Source organism: Camponotus vicinus, unplaced genomic scaffold (assembly GCF_025532165.1).
Source record: "Camponotus vicinus isolate PSW18456_S1 unplaced genomic scaffold, iyCamVici1.0 SCAF_9, whole genome shotgun sequence".
NCBI lineage: Eukaryota > Metazoa > Arthropoda > Insecta > Hymenoptera > Formicidae > Camponotus > Camponotus vicinus.
In genome coordinates, this window is record NW_028141981.1 from 11,509,232 (window position 1) to 11,527,076 (window position 17,845).

The 17,845-nt window shown below is 35.9% G+C and overlaps 1 protein-coding gene across 1 annotated transcript; it reads left to right on the forward strand.

Annotated features, from left to right (window-relative positions):
• The first annotated feature begins 9,192 nt into the window (after nt 1-9,192).
• LOC145976835 (uncharacterized) lies at nt 9,193-11,600 on the forward strand. Its single transcript, XM_083108263.1, has 2 exons — nt 9,193-11,047; nt 11,390-11,600. The coding sequence occupies exon 1, from the start codon at nt 9,296-9,298 to the stop codon at nt 11,042-11,044; it is 1,749 nt and encodes a 582-aa protein (XP_082964389.1). The 5' UTR covers nt 9,193-9,295; the 3' UTR covers nt 11,045-11,047; nt 11,390-11,600.
• The last annotated feature ends 6,245 nt before the right edge of the window (nt 11,601-17,845 follow it).

Consider the following 17,845-nt stretch of genomic DNA (forward strand, 5'->3'; position numbering starts at 1 on the left):
CTTTGTGCAAAATTGAACGACTTTATATTATATCATAAAATTTTATATTATGTCATAAAATTCTTTAAATATATAATATTAATTTGTTTAAATACATATATATGTATATATATATATATATATATATATATATATATATATATACATGTGTGTGTGTGTGTGTGAAATTGTTGAAATAGTAATACTAACAATATGATACTAATGTAATTACTAATATTTTTTTACAGCTCCGCCATATAGTCGTAGCATATGTTCGATGGACGAATGAAGTAAAACAAATCGTCATGGAACACTTTAGCGATTACATAAAAGATATCAAATTACCGTCTATAAAAGCAATCCAAGAGGTTATTACGAAAAATCGTTGTTTACAAAATCGATCTGCATCAGTCGTAAGAACATGGATAAATAACCAGCAAAAAAGCAATAAAATATTATAACACAAAGCAATAGATATTTCCATATTTTTATAACGTTCATATGCTACGTTTTTGTTACATATTTATAATGTCATGCTTCATATTTTTATATGTCTTTGAATATGGTCGAATTATCAAGTCAATCATTTAATATAAGAATTCTTGAAAAATATTCGAGCAAGATAACGAGATTTATGAACGCACTTCTGATAATATGATGCTATGATCAAACTTGATAATTCGATATTGACTCTATTAAATGATTGACTTGATAATTCATTTATTTATATATGTGTATATGAAAATATTTATACAAATAATAATTGTAGACACACACACACACACACACACACACACACACACACACACACACACACACACCCCAGTGTACTTGATGAGCCACGTATACTTGTCACATTTACATATGGTGTTTGCTTGTACGTTAAATAATCAATCTTTTATCCTGGAGCTGACGAACGCTTTTTTACTTGTGTGTGACAAACAAAAAAACTTAATATATTTTTTAAAGATGTTAATAAGCTTATTGCCTTTCAATTTTTTATGATGTTAATCATTTGCTTTTATTTTATTTCTTTTTCTACAACGCAATATTTTCGTAATTTTATTTAAAGATATTTTCACGATTTTGTTCTATGCGCGTTGCACATCTTGTACAATAACATGTGTGTGTCACATAATTACCACACCGGACAATTGTCTAATCGCATTAGTCTGAAATGGCTTGTATAATCGCACATTCTGATGTGCACCGTCTATTCATATATGTTATATATAATACTTATATATTATAAATTAATTTTAATAGATTTAAAGTTAAATTTAATAGATTTTTAAAATATATTATAAAATATCAATAAAATATTAATAAGTAATTATTTTATAAATTTACTAATAGTTTTATTTATAAGTTTAATAATAGTTTCATTTAGTTTCGCATTAAAACTGTATAATGTGCTATTTAGGTTAGTACATAGAATCAAATAAATCAGATTCAGTGACATGTTGAATATTTCTTTTCGAGTAAATAAAATAAATTTAAATTAATTATATATTGTATTTTTCTATAGAATGTATTGTTTGTGTATTGTATATTTGTATTGTGTGTATTGTATTGTCTCATTCGCAGTGTCAGTAAAGTATTTTATTGCAACAGTACACAGTACTTATACTAAATCCACGAAACAAGAATTTTAACATTTGTATATAGAATTAATTTTTATTCAAAAAACGTCAAAATTTTGAAAAATATTAAAAATAATATAAATAAAATATTAAAAAATAGCTTTATACAATTGAAAATAGCGTAACGAGGAACGAAAGCGAAATCAATCGCAAGCATAACGAAAACTGCGAAATATAATTGATTTTGCTTTTGTTCCGCTTTTCCGTTACATGAATTCATATTCATATACATAAGAAAATTGACTAATCTCCTTTTAACATGAGTTTAAATTACATATGTGATTAGACAATTTTCTTATATATATGCATTCTGGAGAGGTTAAATTGCATGCAGTGGGATTGCATACATCCATTCATATCGCTTATCCAGGAGAGGTTAAATTGCATGCAGTGGGATTGCATACATCCATTCATATCGACTGGGGTAACCAGCACGATTGATCAATTAGAGCTGTGTTCCGATTAGGGATTCCGTGCGCGCGCATGTGCGGCTCTGCATATGCGCGACTGTGAAATTACATTGTAATCTCACGGTCACGCAAGCGCAGAGCCGCACATGCGCGCGCACGGAATCTCTAATCGGAACACTGAATTAGAAGGCCTTATTTTCAGCTAGCCAATAAGCATTGTATGCAATTGATATACCCCGCTTATCCAAGTTGGTCTAGATACTCTTAGGCCAGATTTATAATAAATGTAATAAGTTTTTAGCCGCAAAAAATTAATCAATCATATTCAATTATTTTTCTTACATTTAACTGTGTCAATATCTTATGGTTTCAGGCTTATTACTCTTATTGCAGATCCAGCCTTGAGACCTATCCGGGTAAATTTCCAGGCTGACAGCATAGGCTTTTGCATAGACACATAATCATAAGTATAAGGAAATTGATTGGTGCATAACTATATGCGTAAGAAAATGGACAATGGTCCTTATGCTAATGGTTATGCGCTTATGCAGAAGCATGGACATAGGCCGGTATTCATAGTCCATTCTTATATTTAAGATCGTCTTAAGAACCCATTCAACCAATCAAATAGCTGCAATGCGGTCATTGATTGGTTGAATGGGTTCTTAAGACGATCTTAAATATAAGAACGGACTATGAATACCGGCCATAGTAATATTAAGGTGGAAGCACATAAAATTGCATAGGCGCATAACCATAAACATAAAGAAATTGATTGGTTCACAAATATATGCATAAGAAAATGAACCAATCAATTTTCTTATGCTTATGGTTATGCGCTCCTGCAATTTTATGTGCTTCCACCTTTAGACCGAGCATGAAGCGCCAGGCCTGAAGTATAGATAGAAAAAGACGGAAAATAGATGACGTCTATCTTTCTTTTTCTAATAAGGAGAGAGTGGGGGTAAGAAAAAGTTAGCGGAAAACTATTTGCGTCTCTTTCTTACTTTCTCTCCGTCCTCGTTAGAGAGAGAAAAGTAGACGGCATCTGCTTTTCATCCTTTTCTATCTGAACTGAAGTACAGTACGTATAAGAGGACACGCTCGATCTAATATTATTATGTTTATGTGCAAAAGTCTGTACAGCCCGCTTTACATAGACGCATAAACAGAAACATAAAGAAATGTATTGGTTCATTTTCCTTATGCGTATGCTTATGAGCCAATCAAATTCCACTTGCACATGCTTATGCAAGTTTATATATGACACTCTATTAGGATCACCCCACTTTTTTTAAATGTGTTACATTAAATATTCACCGTAAAATTTGTATATAAACCTTAAATTTCAGCCAACACATAAAGAAAATCATACTATAGCAAGAGGATGACACAATAGTATAAATATGCTACGTTATGATTTTCTTTGTGCATTGAAATGTAAGGCCATATACGAATGTAAATTAATGGTCAACATCTAATGTAACATATTAAGAAAAAACTTGGCTCTTACATTACTCTTCAGAACGTAATACATGGGTTACGAGCTTGCCTGCGGTTGGGATTGCAATTGACAGTTGCGAATCAATCAATCAACAAGTTGCATTGCGCTGATTAGTCAATCCATAACTGTAATCAAGCCCGCAACCTGTAGTACGGGCTTTACATTGGTTGCAGGCTCGATTGCTGTTGGGATTATGGTTAACAGTTGCGGATTGATCATTCAATTAGCAAACTGCTTTACTTTAATAGTCTCTTTTTAAACGTCAATCGTAAACCAATCGCAACTCGTGTAACATGACCTTTAACAACGTATAATTTCAATGAGAGAATATATATTTAATTATAATGCGTGTTGCATGTCGTAGGTAGTAGTGTTGTAGGAAAGTTTGTCGCATGTGTTGCTAGACTCTAGACTTGCTAGTGTCTACAATAGTCGCAAGGATTGTTTGCGATAGTGCAGTCAAATCGGCCGCAGTCACAATGGACGACCGGCTCAAATTCCATTTCATTCATTTTTTAAATTAAATCAATTAAAGCAATTAAAGCAATTAAAGCAATTAAATTGTTAATTGCAAATTACATATTCTTTCTTCAAAACAACTACGTGTTTTCTTTACACCAATTGATTCCTCTCATTATTTTGTACGTAAAAGTATTAAGGTAAGATAATCGAAAAATGAATATTTTACAAGATATTTTACGGTTTATGTAAAATTAAGAAATTATTTCAAACCTCATAACTCAAAAAGTATTTAACGAAAAGGTACTTAATTATAGTGTTTTGGAAAGCTCTCGAGGTCAGCTACAAGAATATGTAATAAAAAATAGGGGGTGCCATTTAAAAAAATTGAGGTGACCTTCACGTGACCATCAAATGACTCTTCAAGATCAAACCAATGGTACCAACTTATGGCACCCTCGAAACCAAACAACTTTTGTCTGAAACATTTTTCTCTCCCGGGCTTAGTTTTCGAGATATTCGGCTGGATGGATTAAAATGGGCCACCCTGTATATACACTAGGACCTCTATTAAACTTCGATATAGTGAAGTCTCCCCACTATGCGACCGATATCGATCGGTGGCGAGCGTGGTAGGAGAAGCGCCGGGCGTATACATTCAGGCGCGTAGCGCGCTATTATTAAATACTGTGTGTAAAGATGTACATATTTAACAATGACAGCGTCGACGAAACGCGCTCGAATTACATATTGTGATCGATTGAAAATTATTGACAAATTAGACCAGGGCGAAGCTAGCGTCGACGTCGCAAATGAATTCAAGATCTCTGCTTCGTGTATATCGAGAATAAAAAAACGAAAAACAAATTGCGAGTTTTCGCTATATCAGAGAATTCGAAAGTATTGAAAAAAAAAATCTCAGAAAACGACCACTTTTCCAGAGCTTGAACAAGCTCTTTTTACGTGGTTTTGTCAAAAACGACAGATGGGAGAGCCTATAAGTGGTCCACTTCTTTCTGAAAAGGCGTTAATTTTTAATGAAAAGTTGAACGGTCCGAAGACTTTCAAGGTAAGTCAAATATATTATTCTCGTAATTTTAAATTTCAATCAGCAGTTCTCTAATCACCAGGGTTTGACTAAGTGGGCCCAACCCAATAAAACCCGGTTTTATTGGGTTAAACCCACTTTAAGAAACTTACTTAAAAACCCATTTATAAAACCCATCCAAAAATGCTAAAAATTTAATAATATTATAAATGAAGTATTTAATATTAATTAATATATATAAATTAGTATAATTTCATATTTGATATTATAATAAATAAAATAAAGAAGTACACACATACATGGTAAAAGGAAAAGGACACATAATGGAACTGAATATAGATTAATATATTTTGTACAATATCTACATTCTTATTAGATCGCAATCAATATCTACATTATCATCCTCATTATATCGCAAAAAACGGTAAACTTTTACCAGCTTCATGGCTTTTTCTATTCCGAGTCGATTTCGTAGTTTCGACCGAACGAGACCAAAAGTTGAAAAAAATCGCTCAATGGATGCCGAAGACGCAGGACAAGACAGCAAATTTGAAAAGAAGTCGCAGAATCCTCTTGGCAGTTTAGTGGATTTCTCAGTATTTTTCTCCATGATTTTCCACCATTTCGAAGATGAAAACCCATTGATGACATTTTCTTGCAACATTGTCTTCGGAAAAAATTCATCGTCTTTAATTTTAAAAGCCATTATGCCTGGAAGATATTCAGGATAATTGTTAGATATCCACTCCTCGGCGATATCTTCTTGTTCGCTACTCAGATGTTCTCTATTATATTTCGGATCCATCATATGCGCTAATAGATGAACCGGTGTGATCGCTTGATTGAATCGCTTTTGAAAAAAGTTTTTATACGATTTCAAAACTTCTTCCTTTAATAATTTAGACCACACATCGACTGCCTCCGATATAGACGTCGACTCACGCTGCAGTATGTTTAATGCTGAGGCGATTATCGAGAGTTGTTTTTCTATATATACCGATTCGTTGTAAATTGCCATGTCATTTAAAATGTTTGAAATCGAATCATTAAACTCATTATCTTGCTCCAGAGCAATTTCACTACATTTATGGTAGTTTGCGACGAAGGTCCTGACGCATTCTGGATGCGAATTCCACATGGTTTCGTTAGGAATTTGTGGCATAAGACCATTCTTTTCCTTAAGCCATCCATGTGCTTGATGTACATTACGAAAATACCTTTGAATTTTAATAATTTTATGTAGAATGGTCTGAGGCGTTACATCTTTTTCCACTAAATTTAAGAGATGTGCTGAGCATCCGTACGCAATCAATTTTGGTTGTTTTTCTTTTAAAATTTGCCACATTTTGGACATTTTATTTTCATTATCCGTAACCACGGCAAAAATCTTTGCGTCATACTCTTCTTCATATTGTTTTATAGCAGCTTCTACAACCTCACTGCATTTTTTTGCGGTTTTCTTTTCCGATCCAGAATCGTAAGCATTAAAAAGAAAACTTTCAGTACCTGTATGCAAACTTATTGCCAGGATAGGATCATTACGGACATTCGACCAACCATCTATCGAGAGAATTAAGCTTTTTGATTGTAGTTTTTCTTTAAGATCAATTTCGTTTTTTTCATACGCGATGTTCCAAAAGTTGTCCTCCGATCATTTTTGACGAAGGAGGTTTATAACCTGGTCGTAAACTTTCTATCATCTTATCAAAACTCTTTAGTTGGGCAGCGTTAAGGGGGGAAATACAATTAGACGGTCAAAAAAATCAAATTTTTTTTTTGTCTTAAAAGTTAGGAAATTTCCCGTAGAAAACGCTCGTGAAAGTTTTAAAGCGAAATTCGAAGTCCTTTTACTTATTTTCGACGTTTTTTGAAAACGTGTTTTTCGTCGCACAGCAGGTATCGGAGCGGTCGACCCCAAGGGACGCTTTTTCTATTATGTCTCACTTTAAATAACCTATGGATGAATTTTTATACCTGAGGGTACCACGTACTACATAAATATATACAGGGTGATTCAAAATAACCCCTGTGTCCCTGAAATGACATATTCTTGAATCAATTCTAAGACGATTTTTCCTTCGGCAAAATTTCGTCCGAAGCTTAGTTTTTGAATTATTAAAGGAAGTAGTTAACGTATGACGGGTCGAATACAAGAGGCAGGCAAGGGTGGCGCGATTCACCGTCAGACGCGGGAGCTTACGCGGGGCGCCTGCTGCGATCAGCTGATCGCTATACACATACAGACACACATGCGAACACATACATTCTCTCTCTGTCTGTCTGTCTGTCTGTCTCTCTCTCTCTCTCTCATTCGCTCACTCACCTGTAAATTTTTTTTCTTTTTTTTTTACGAGAGAGGGGAAAATGCATTTTATGCATACCCACCGGTCGATCCAGTGAGTTATGTGGGACTCGAGTACCAAGTCGAATTACCAACTCGGTACTCCCTACCCACTAAAAACCCCTCTCTTTTCACGAATTTCCTTTAACACACTGTCCCTCTGACTTCCCGAGATCTGTTTTCACATAACGTCAAAAAATAGTTATTATTACCTTGTTCGACGACTTTTGATGTATTGCTGTAATTGCTTGAAGGAGAAATGAATTTTCTGATAGATCGTACGTTCTCAAATTTAACGTAGATATCACGTTGCAAAAGACAAGAAATCCACACTAAATTATTAACTGAAAGTTTTTCTTCTTTCATGAACTGTATTCTTTTATTAAACTTTAACGTAATCACATTTATTTACTCACTCGATGAGACGAGAAATTTACTAATGACTCTATCACTAATCACTATTAATCACTGTCGAATAATAATTGTTGGCGATTAAAAATCACTCGATGAAAGAAACACGCGCGGACACGTTACTACACGACGCGACGACGCGACAATGCGACGATAATTACGACTCGGCGACTGCAAGCAATTTTTTGTCATGGTAGGTTGCGGTAGGTTAAGGTACTACTGGCGCTATACTACTCGAACGCGATCATGTGTTCGATTAAAGAATGCGGTAAACATAATAAACATTTAACATGTTAATATTATTATTATGTTAAATGTTTATTATGTTTACCGCATTCTTCAATCGAACACATGATCGCATTCGATAGCGCCAGTAGTACCTTAACCTACCGCGACCTACCATGACAAAAAACTGCTTGCAGTCGCCGAGTCGTAATTATCGTCGCATTGTCGCGTCGTCGCGTCGTGTAGTAACGTGTCCGCGCGTGTTTCTTTCATCGAGTGATTTTTAATCGCCAACAATTATTATTCGACAGTGATTAATAGTGATTAGTGATAGAGTCATTAGTAAATTTCTCGTCTCATCGAGTGAGTAAATAAATGTGATTACGTTAAAGTTTAATAAAAGAATACAGTTCATGAAAGAAGAAAAACTTTCAGTTAATAATTTAGTGTGGATTTCTTGTCTTTTGCAACGTGATATCTACGTTAAATTTGAGAACGTACGATCTATCAGAAAATTCATTTCTCCTTCAAGCAATTACAGCAATACATCAAAAGTCGTCGAACAAGGTAATAATAACTATTTTTTGACGTTATGTGAAAACAGATCTCGGGAAGTCAGAGGGACAGTGTGTTAAAGGAAATTCGTGAAAAGAGAGGGGTTTTTAGTGGGTAGGGAGTACCGAGTTGGTAATTCGACTTGGTACTCGAGTCCCACATAACTCACTGGATCGACCGGTGGGTATGCATAAAATGCATTTTCCCCTCTCTCGTAAAAAAAAAAAAAAAAAATTTACAGGTGAGTGAGCGAATGAGAGAGAGAGAGAGAGACAGACAGACAGACAGACAGAGAGAGAATGTATGTGTTCGCATGTGTGTCTGTATGTGTATAGCGATCAGCTGATCGCAGCAGGCGCCCCGCGTAAGCTCCCGCGTCTGACGGTGAATCGCGCCACCCTTGCCTGCCTCTTGTATTCGACCCATCATACGTTAACTACTTCCTTTAATAATTCAAAAACTAAGCTTCGGACGAAATTTTGCCGAAGGAAAAATCGTCTTAGAATTGATTCACGAATATGTAATTTCAGGGACACAGGGGTTATTTTGAATCACCCTGTATATATACATGCATATATACATATATATATACATAAATTAGTGACGACACACGCCTATAGAGCGAGCATGAGTATCAACTCCAAAATGCGCGTGTTGATGTATAACGGTCAGTGTCTCTCTTCTGCTCGACATAAGCACGTGTTTATAAACTAAACAAACATGTCTTCCTATCCAAAAGGCAGTAGAAGTGAAAATTATCGTCAATCTCACGGAAAAAAAAGAAGATTTCATGGTAATCAACATACCGTTGGCGCGAAAGACAGTAGCTCCGATTTAGATTCGTCGAGTTCGAGTGCCAGTGCAAAAAAACTATCTACAGTTACTAATGATGATGTGTCGAGCAGTCCTTTACTAGCATGCCGGATTATTGAGTTTTTCACAGTTTTCAGTGCCCTTGCTGAACTTTTAGTGTGTCGAAAGTGTAAACAAGCCATACGCTTTGAAGAAACTTCATCACGAGGATTAGGATTCAAGCTTGTAGTGATTTGTAAATGTGGCAAAAATTTTATTCAGTCAGGACCCCTTGTAAATACAGGTTATGAAATTAACCGACGTATTGTACTCGTGATGCGTTTGCTTGGTGTGGCAAATGAGGGCATAAATTTATTTTGTAACTTCATGGATTTATGTAAAGGACTTTCACAATTTTCATACGATCGTATACTTGATTATTTGCACACGGCTACCTCATCTGTTTTTTCATATTGTTGTGAGAAAGCTGTGGAGGAAGAGAAAAAAGAAAACGAAAAAAATGAACGGCCACTCTTACATTTGAAGGTGTCCGGTGATGGGAGCTGGCGAAAAAGAGGTTTTCAATCTCTATTTGGCGTGACAACTTTGATTGGATATTATTCTGGTAAAATTATTGATTTATTGGTTAAGAGTAGTATGTGTGTTCAGTGTGACAGAAAAAAAAAGGAGTTGAACACTGAAGAATTTTTAAAGTGGTACGATGAACACAAAGAAGATTGTACAAGAAATCACGAGGGATCTGCGGGCAAGATGGAAGTGGACTCCGTACTTGAAATGTTTCAGAGATCTGAAGAGCAGTTCGGTGTGAAGTATAGTAATTACGTTGGAGATGGAGATTCCAAAACCTTTAAAGCCTTGCTTGATGCTGAGCCATATGGCAAAGACCTCATCGTGACAAAAAGCGAATGCATTGGGCATGTGCAAAAAAGAATGGGTAGTCGATTACGAAATCTTAAAAAAACGCAAAAGCTTGGTGGTAAAGGAAAACTTATCGATGCACTTATAAAAAAACTTACTCTATATTATGGCCTGGCCATCCGTCGCAATATCGATAGTGTTGAAAACATGAAAAAAGCGATTTTCGCAACTTACTATCATATGTGTTCGACCGACAAGGAGCCTAATCACACGTACTGTCCGAGTGGAGTTGATAGTTGGTGCCATTGGAAAAAAGCGGAAGCTATGGAAGTAGATCCGACTCTTATACCACACCCTGCTCCGCTCCACCCAGACGTAAAGGAACACTTGTTGCCGATATACGAAGACTTGTCGAAAGACGACTTACTCAATCGCTGTTTGGGAGGTCACACACAAAACGCAAATGAAAGCTTCAACAATTTGATATGGCGTCTGGCTCCAAAACACCTACATTCTGGCTCAAAAACGGTTGAAATTTCAGCTTATATTGCTGCTGGGGTGTTTAATGAGGGTCTCTCGACGATTTTACGAGTCATGAACGCCATGGAGATCATCGTTGGCAAGCAGAGCCTCGCATACGCGCAATTGAAGGATTCGGAGCGTATACAGAAACAGGATACTCGAACCTCTCTGGCAAGCCAGGAAGCCCGTAAGGCTCGTAAAGAGCTTCATCAGACAAACAATCAAATGTATGAAGATATTGAAGGCCTTTTGTACGCTCCTGGAATCGCTGATTAAGCTGTAAGTATCAGTTGTCGTTGTTAAAACTTTAAACGCGTTTTTCTCGAAATAGCATTTTTTAAATTGGTGGAAGTTATAACTCAAAAACGGATCGATCGATTTGGCTAAAATTTTGAGGATTTCTTCTTTATGATATCAGTTTCTATGTGAACCAAAAAAATTACAACTTTTATGTTGCAAAATTTAGTAATTATTGCGAAAAATGACCGAAAAATTGCAATAAAATCGTTATTTTACAGAAAATCAGCTGCCAATTGTCGAATTTTTTTTTTTCACTTTTTAGTGGTTTACCGACAAACTGTAACTATTTTTTACATAAATTTTTTTTTTGGATTTTTTCAGATAAAAATTACGATCTCCAGAGCTTCCACCGTTTTTTTATGGGTCAACTTTGCACCGCTACAGGACCACCATTTTGCTTTATAAAAATTTGAAAAAAATTGTTTAAATACCTTAAACATTTAAGAATATATATACAAAGTTTTGTTGTGATGAAATAAAAAATTTTCAATGAAAAAAAAGTTTTAAAAATGCGTGATTTTTGATCGTCTAATTGTATTTCCCCCTTAAACGGCAGATTTGCTGCGTAAAAAAATTCGGCAATACTTGATCGATTTGTGCTTGTTGGCTGCTTGTAGTTTTAATAACAAAATCAGTAATTGTGTTTTGAGCTTTTCGCTTTTTAATTTGAGATAAATCATGCATATGTGTTTGCTCCTGGTTTTCCCCTAAATAAATAAATATGAAATATTTGTTATCATAATAAAATAGATAACACACACAAGTACTGCGATATCGCATATGTTATGTATCTAATTAATAAAGATGACTGTGACAGAATTTATATATGAACTATTAACTATTAGTCAAATCTAGCAAGCAAATCTCTCTGTGACACTTACAATCAGATTGTAGTTACAACAGATTATAGTTCGTATATATTTATATATTATAGATTTAATTACGGGACTTAAATTTTCAGGCAGATATTGTTAAAATTGTTGCTACATATTTTACCAATTTCTCCAGATGTCATTTGTGCTTGGGATTTTTCCAATAATGCTGAGACTTCGTCGATTTCTTCTTCGCAATTTCGAGCTTTACATTTTTTTAAATGAGCTCGAACCCTTTCAATTTTGAAACTGATTAGCTCATTGCAATATTTGCATTTACATTTCGAATCGCCGTCTATTTTAAAAACTTCGGACCACTCACTGGCACTTTTTCTACCTTTTGACATAATCAATTACCGAAACCGAATACGAAAAGTGCGACTGCAAAAACGACGTTGTTTGTTGCAATGAACTGCTAGACTGATATTGAGTGTGAGATTTTTCTTAACATCTCGGGAAAACAAACGAATAGCGCGCGGACAATTGTCTGCCGCTCACGTCTTACGCGACGCGTGTCAGCTATTCGCTATTCTGCTACGCGAGTCGATCGCATATCGCATCGCACATGTTGCTTCCTGTTTTTTTATTCATTACTAAAATTTCACGTAATTGTTTGCAAAATGGCTACGGTCATTTCTTTTGGTTTAACGTTTTTAGTTTTTACACCTTTTTTTATTGGCACGGCTTACGTTAAACATCCTGTATACTATACAGTGTATAGTCTATACGTCTATACAGTGTATAGACTATAGACTGTAGACTATGTATTATATACGTCTATTACATTAATAAATAAAAAAAATTAAATAAAAATTAATTCATAATAAGGAATTGTGCCAATTAAATAGCCAATTTTCTTAATCATTAGCGAATTATAAAAAATAAAATTAAAAAAATTAAAGAACCCAACAAAATCCCAAAAAACTCAATAAAACCCCAAAAAACCAATAAACCAAAAAAAAACCGGTTTTAAAAAAAAACCCACTGGGCTGGGCTTTTTAAAGGAAACCCGGGTTTTTTCAAACCCTGCTCAGGCGCGCGCCCATGAAGCCAAGGGCTCGGACCCATATTTTGCCAGGTATTCCGTCCGGTCCAGGAACCTTATTTGACACCATTTTCCGGACAACCTGGACAATTTTGTCATCGGATACCTCCATGTCCTCGCTCCATTTAGGCGTCCATTAATTTCAAGACTCCTGTTGAGCGCTTCGTCCTCATTCACAGTCGGGAAGAGGACATCCACGTTGTTGAGGACATGGGGCTCCAATGACTTCGTCACGGGGGGCGTCCACAGTCTATCTTTATTTATAACGATCTTGTATGGACGCCCCCATGGGTCTGTGTTGAGAGAACGTAAGAGTTCGTCCCAACATTTTACCCTGGACTTCCAGATGGCCTGGCACAGGGAGTATTTCGCTGCGCTGTGTGCGGCCAAGACCTCTTCGACCCCTTCCGGGTCTTCCCTTGGGCGGAGACGCTTCAATCTTCGCTGCGCCTGAACGGATAGCCTTCTTAACACGGCTATTTCATCTGTCCACCAATAGGTGGCAAGGCGAGGACGGGACTTGGTACGGAGCATCGCAACATTACAGACTTGTTGCATTATGCCCCGGAGCCATTTGGCGAGCTGCCGAATGTCCTGCCCTTGTTCTGCGTATCTTCCCGTCCAATTGGCCACCTCTAGTGCGGCCTCGAGGTCTTCCTCGCTAAGTTTGGTGAGGGCCCATTTTCGGGTGCCTCCCACCTTAACAACAGGTGGGCGGTACACATCGGCTGGCGCGCGCTTCTTAAGACCACCTCTATATCATCTCCGTGATGCACCACCTTGCCGTAGTGGAGGGGCCCGGGTGATCCAACGATTCGCTGTGATAGTACCGAGGGTCCAATCCTCAGCAGGGCTGGCGGGTAGGATCACTCGCTAAGAGTGCATCAGGGTACTCGGCTTTACCCAGGGGATAGTCTGTCCCCGAAGGATCACTGAGACCCAAGGTCGGTATGGCGGCACTGATTGTTACCACCCGGCTGCATGGAGCCGATAGGGAAGAGTTTCTACTCTCCCTTCGTGCCGAGGTGCGGATGCTCCCACTGGGGGGTATGGGGTTTTGGCCTTGTGCCTCTTGGGGTGATGCGGAGATGGCGTGCCTTGCGTCTGGGGGCAACGTCTTTTTCGGTACGTGCGTCCCGGCATGGGGCGCGTCGGATCTGTAGTCCGGGGAGGGATATGGGTGCCGGTCTGGGGGTGACGTCCATAGCTGGGCCAGTGATACCAGAACGCTTACGCCGGCAACCGTGAATGGAGGAGGTAACGGACGTGTGAGCGTAAGCGTACGTGTGAGCTCGCTGCTTCGGCTAGCTTCGGATAGTAGAAGAGGACAGAATACGGTTTTCTGTCTCCTTCCTACCAAGCTGGCGGCCGGACGGGTGACGCTGCACGCTTCTCGATATTTCAGTGCGTGCGACAACGTTAAATGCTTTTCTCTTCTACAGCTTTTTATATTATATATTTTTTATAATTCATAAATATATTATACATTATTTATATATTATACATACTAGTTGTAAGAAAATATATTTTTTCCATATAAAATATTAAATCGTATAATTCTTATAAATGAACACACACATATATATATATATATATATATATGCGTTCATTTATAAGAATTATACGGTTGGATATTTTTTTTATATATGAAAAAATATATCGATATTGTCTTACAATTAGTAAACATATAATATTTATCAGTTATAAAAAATATCTAATATAAAAAGCTGTAAGAAAAAAATGTTTAATGCTGTCTCACGTATCGAGATATCGAAAAGCGAGCAGCGTTGTCCGATGCTGTTCGCTTCTCGCTTCTTAATATGAGAAACAGCGTTAAATATTTTTGTACAGCCTTTTTATATTAAGTATATTATATTATATGTCCGTATAAATATTAATACAGAGAAAAAGAAAAAAACAGAAAGATAACAATTTTAAAAATATAATAATTTTAAAATATAATAAATGGCGATTTTCCACACCACCCATGAGGTACCACCAATAGCGCGTTAGGTTTTTTAAGGTGGACCTTCTTGTGAAGCCATATCTATATTATATATTATTTTATATAATATTTGTCATTTATAAGTTTTTTAAAAGTAATATTTTTTACGCGAGCGACCCATTTGACCACGTTAATATTGATCACGATGATATTGACCACGTTGATATTGATCACGGTAATATTGACCACGGTGATATTGACCACGTTGCGATTGACCACAGTCCCCATTGACCTCGGTGATATTGACCACGTTGCGATTGACCACAGTCCCGATTAATCACAGTCCCGATTGACCACAGTCCCGATTGACCACAGTCCCGATTGACCACAGTCCCGATTGACCACAGTCCCGATTGACCACAGTCCCGATTGACCACAGTGATATTGACCACATTGCGATTGTCCACCTTACCTACCGGCGGGGTGATTGCGGGAGGGGGGCCGAAGTCCCCCCTTGCACCCCCCTCGTGTGTGTGTGTGTGTGTGTGTGTGTGTGTACATATGTGGTCAATATCACCGTGGTCAATCGGGACTGTGGTCAATCCGGACTGTGGTCAATCGGGACTGTGATCAATCGGGACTGTGGTCAATCGGGACTGTGGTCAATCGCAACGTGGTCAATATCACCGTGGTCAATATCACCGTGGTCAATATTAACGTGGTCAAACAGGTCCCACTCACTTTTTACACACTTATCTTTTGCAAGTATGGTGTCAACTGGTGACAAAATAATTTTTATACATTTATCTTTTTTAAATATGGTGTCAACTGGTGACAAGATACTTTTTGTACATTTATCTTTTGTAAATATGGTGTCAACTGGTGACAAGATATTTTTTATACATTTATCTTTTGTAAATATGATGTCAACTGGTGACAAGATATTTTTTATACATTTATCTTTTGTAAATATGATGTCAACTGGTGACAAGATATTTTTTATACATTTATCTTATGCAAATATGGTGTCAACTGGTGACAAGATACTTTTTATACACTTCTTTACGAGTCAATTGGTTAGGACATGATACTTTTATGTATTTGTAAATTGTAAAATAAAATAATAATGCTCACAAAGTACAATTTACTTTATTTTGAACAATATTATTGCATATTATTAGCTGATGAAGTACTAGGAACATCGGCAGCATATAATGTTAAACTGCTTTTTTTTTAGGACAAGTGGAAAATAAATTGTCCGATGACATGAGAGATAAATGTTTTTCATTAATCTCCATGTCTAGAACAGTTTCTTTTCTTGCTTTTAACGCGGATTTTAATACGCAACTAGCATTTATACATGCGGATGAAAGTTTATTTCGTTTTTTTGTTTTTATATCTGATAGCAAAGAGAACATTCTTTCTGGATCGGCATTTGAATTTGGAAGTAATCTAACAGCATTCAAAAGAGACTTCATATTGAGATATTTACATTTTAAAATTTCTTTCCACATTTCATCAAAATTTAATTTCGAAAAATGTTCTTTTTCTATTACTATAAAATCTAAATATAAAGTATGCCACTCTTTTTTTTGAAGCATTTTCATCAAAACCACCGAGTTTTTGAGCGACAAAAGAAACATCATTAAATGATGTTTTTCTGTCAATGCTACACAATGCTATGATTGAATGAAAAAACCTTTAATTTTGATAAAAATTTATCTTTAATGGGCAATCTTTTACTAATTTCCTCGGCGGCAGTTACATAGAATTGCAGACAATTCTCTCGAATATTTCCAATTATGTCTGCGTGTCCTTCTTTCATTAATTCTTCCAAATATTCCTCACATTTAATTCCTAGATTAATATCATTTAAAGATTTTTCATTTTCTTTTTCAGAAAATTGAAAATTATTACATTTTTACATTATTACATTTTGTATAAGTTCTGATTTCAAAAAATTTTTAGAAATTATTATTAAAAGTTCTAATGACTTTGGTTGTAACAAATGAATTCTTGTTTCCAGAGCTTGAAAAAATGCATTAAAAGAATTTAAAAAATTTAAACTATACTTTAAAAATAACAAATATGCTTTTAGATCAGGATTTTGCATTATTGATAATAAATATTCTCCTGTTTTTGATTTTTCACTTACGATCATTTCGGTTAAAAAAAGCTTCATAGTATTCCAAAATTGAAGAAGTACAACACATGAATGATAAGATAACCATCGTGTATTGGATAATTTTAAAATCTTACGGTTTGTTTCCTGAAAACATTCGCTAAATTCTTGATAAATAGCTGCACGCTTAGGACTACCGTTAACATAATTTGCGAACTTTTTTAAAAATTCCTCGCAATATTCTGGTATTTTAGCACATGCAGCATGTGCAGCCAATGCCGCAGAATGGCATGGACATGGAAATGTTAATAAATTTGTACAAAATTCTTCTAACTTTTTTTTTACTGAAAGATGTTTACCTGTCATGACAGACGCATTGTCACATGACAAAGCAACAATATTTCCAAATGGAATACTTAATTTCCACATTTCGCATTTTAATGCATTAAATAATTTTTCCGCGCTGCTATTTTTCGCATCAATATTAATTAATTTTATTAATTGCGTGCGAATGTCTAATGTCTCAGGATCAACAAACCGTACAAGAAACGTCATCCATTTTTTATTAGAAATATCAGACGTTTCATCAATAAAAATGGAAAATTTAGTACTTTGAATGCTGTTGACCACGCGATCCGTCTCAACTGGACATAATACATTTGAAATTATATTTTTACATTTTGTTCGACCCATACTCATATTTTTCAACACTTCAGGATCTTTTCCTATTTGTTGAAAAAAATTAAGAACATCTTTTGTCGTTTGATGCGAAATATTCTTATCAGCAATTAAT

What these genes read in the sequence shown, in the direction of transcription:
- LOC145976835 (XM_083108263.1), top strand. Translation starts at nt 9,296, where the DNA reads ATGTCTTCCTATCCAAAAGGCAGTAGAAGTGAAAATTATCGTCAATCT.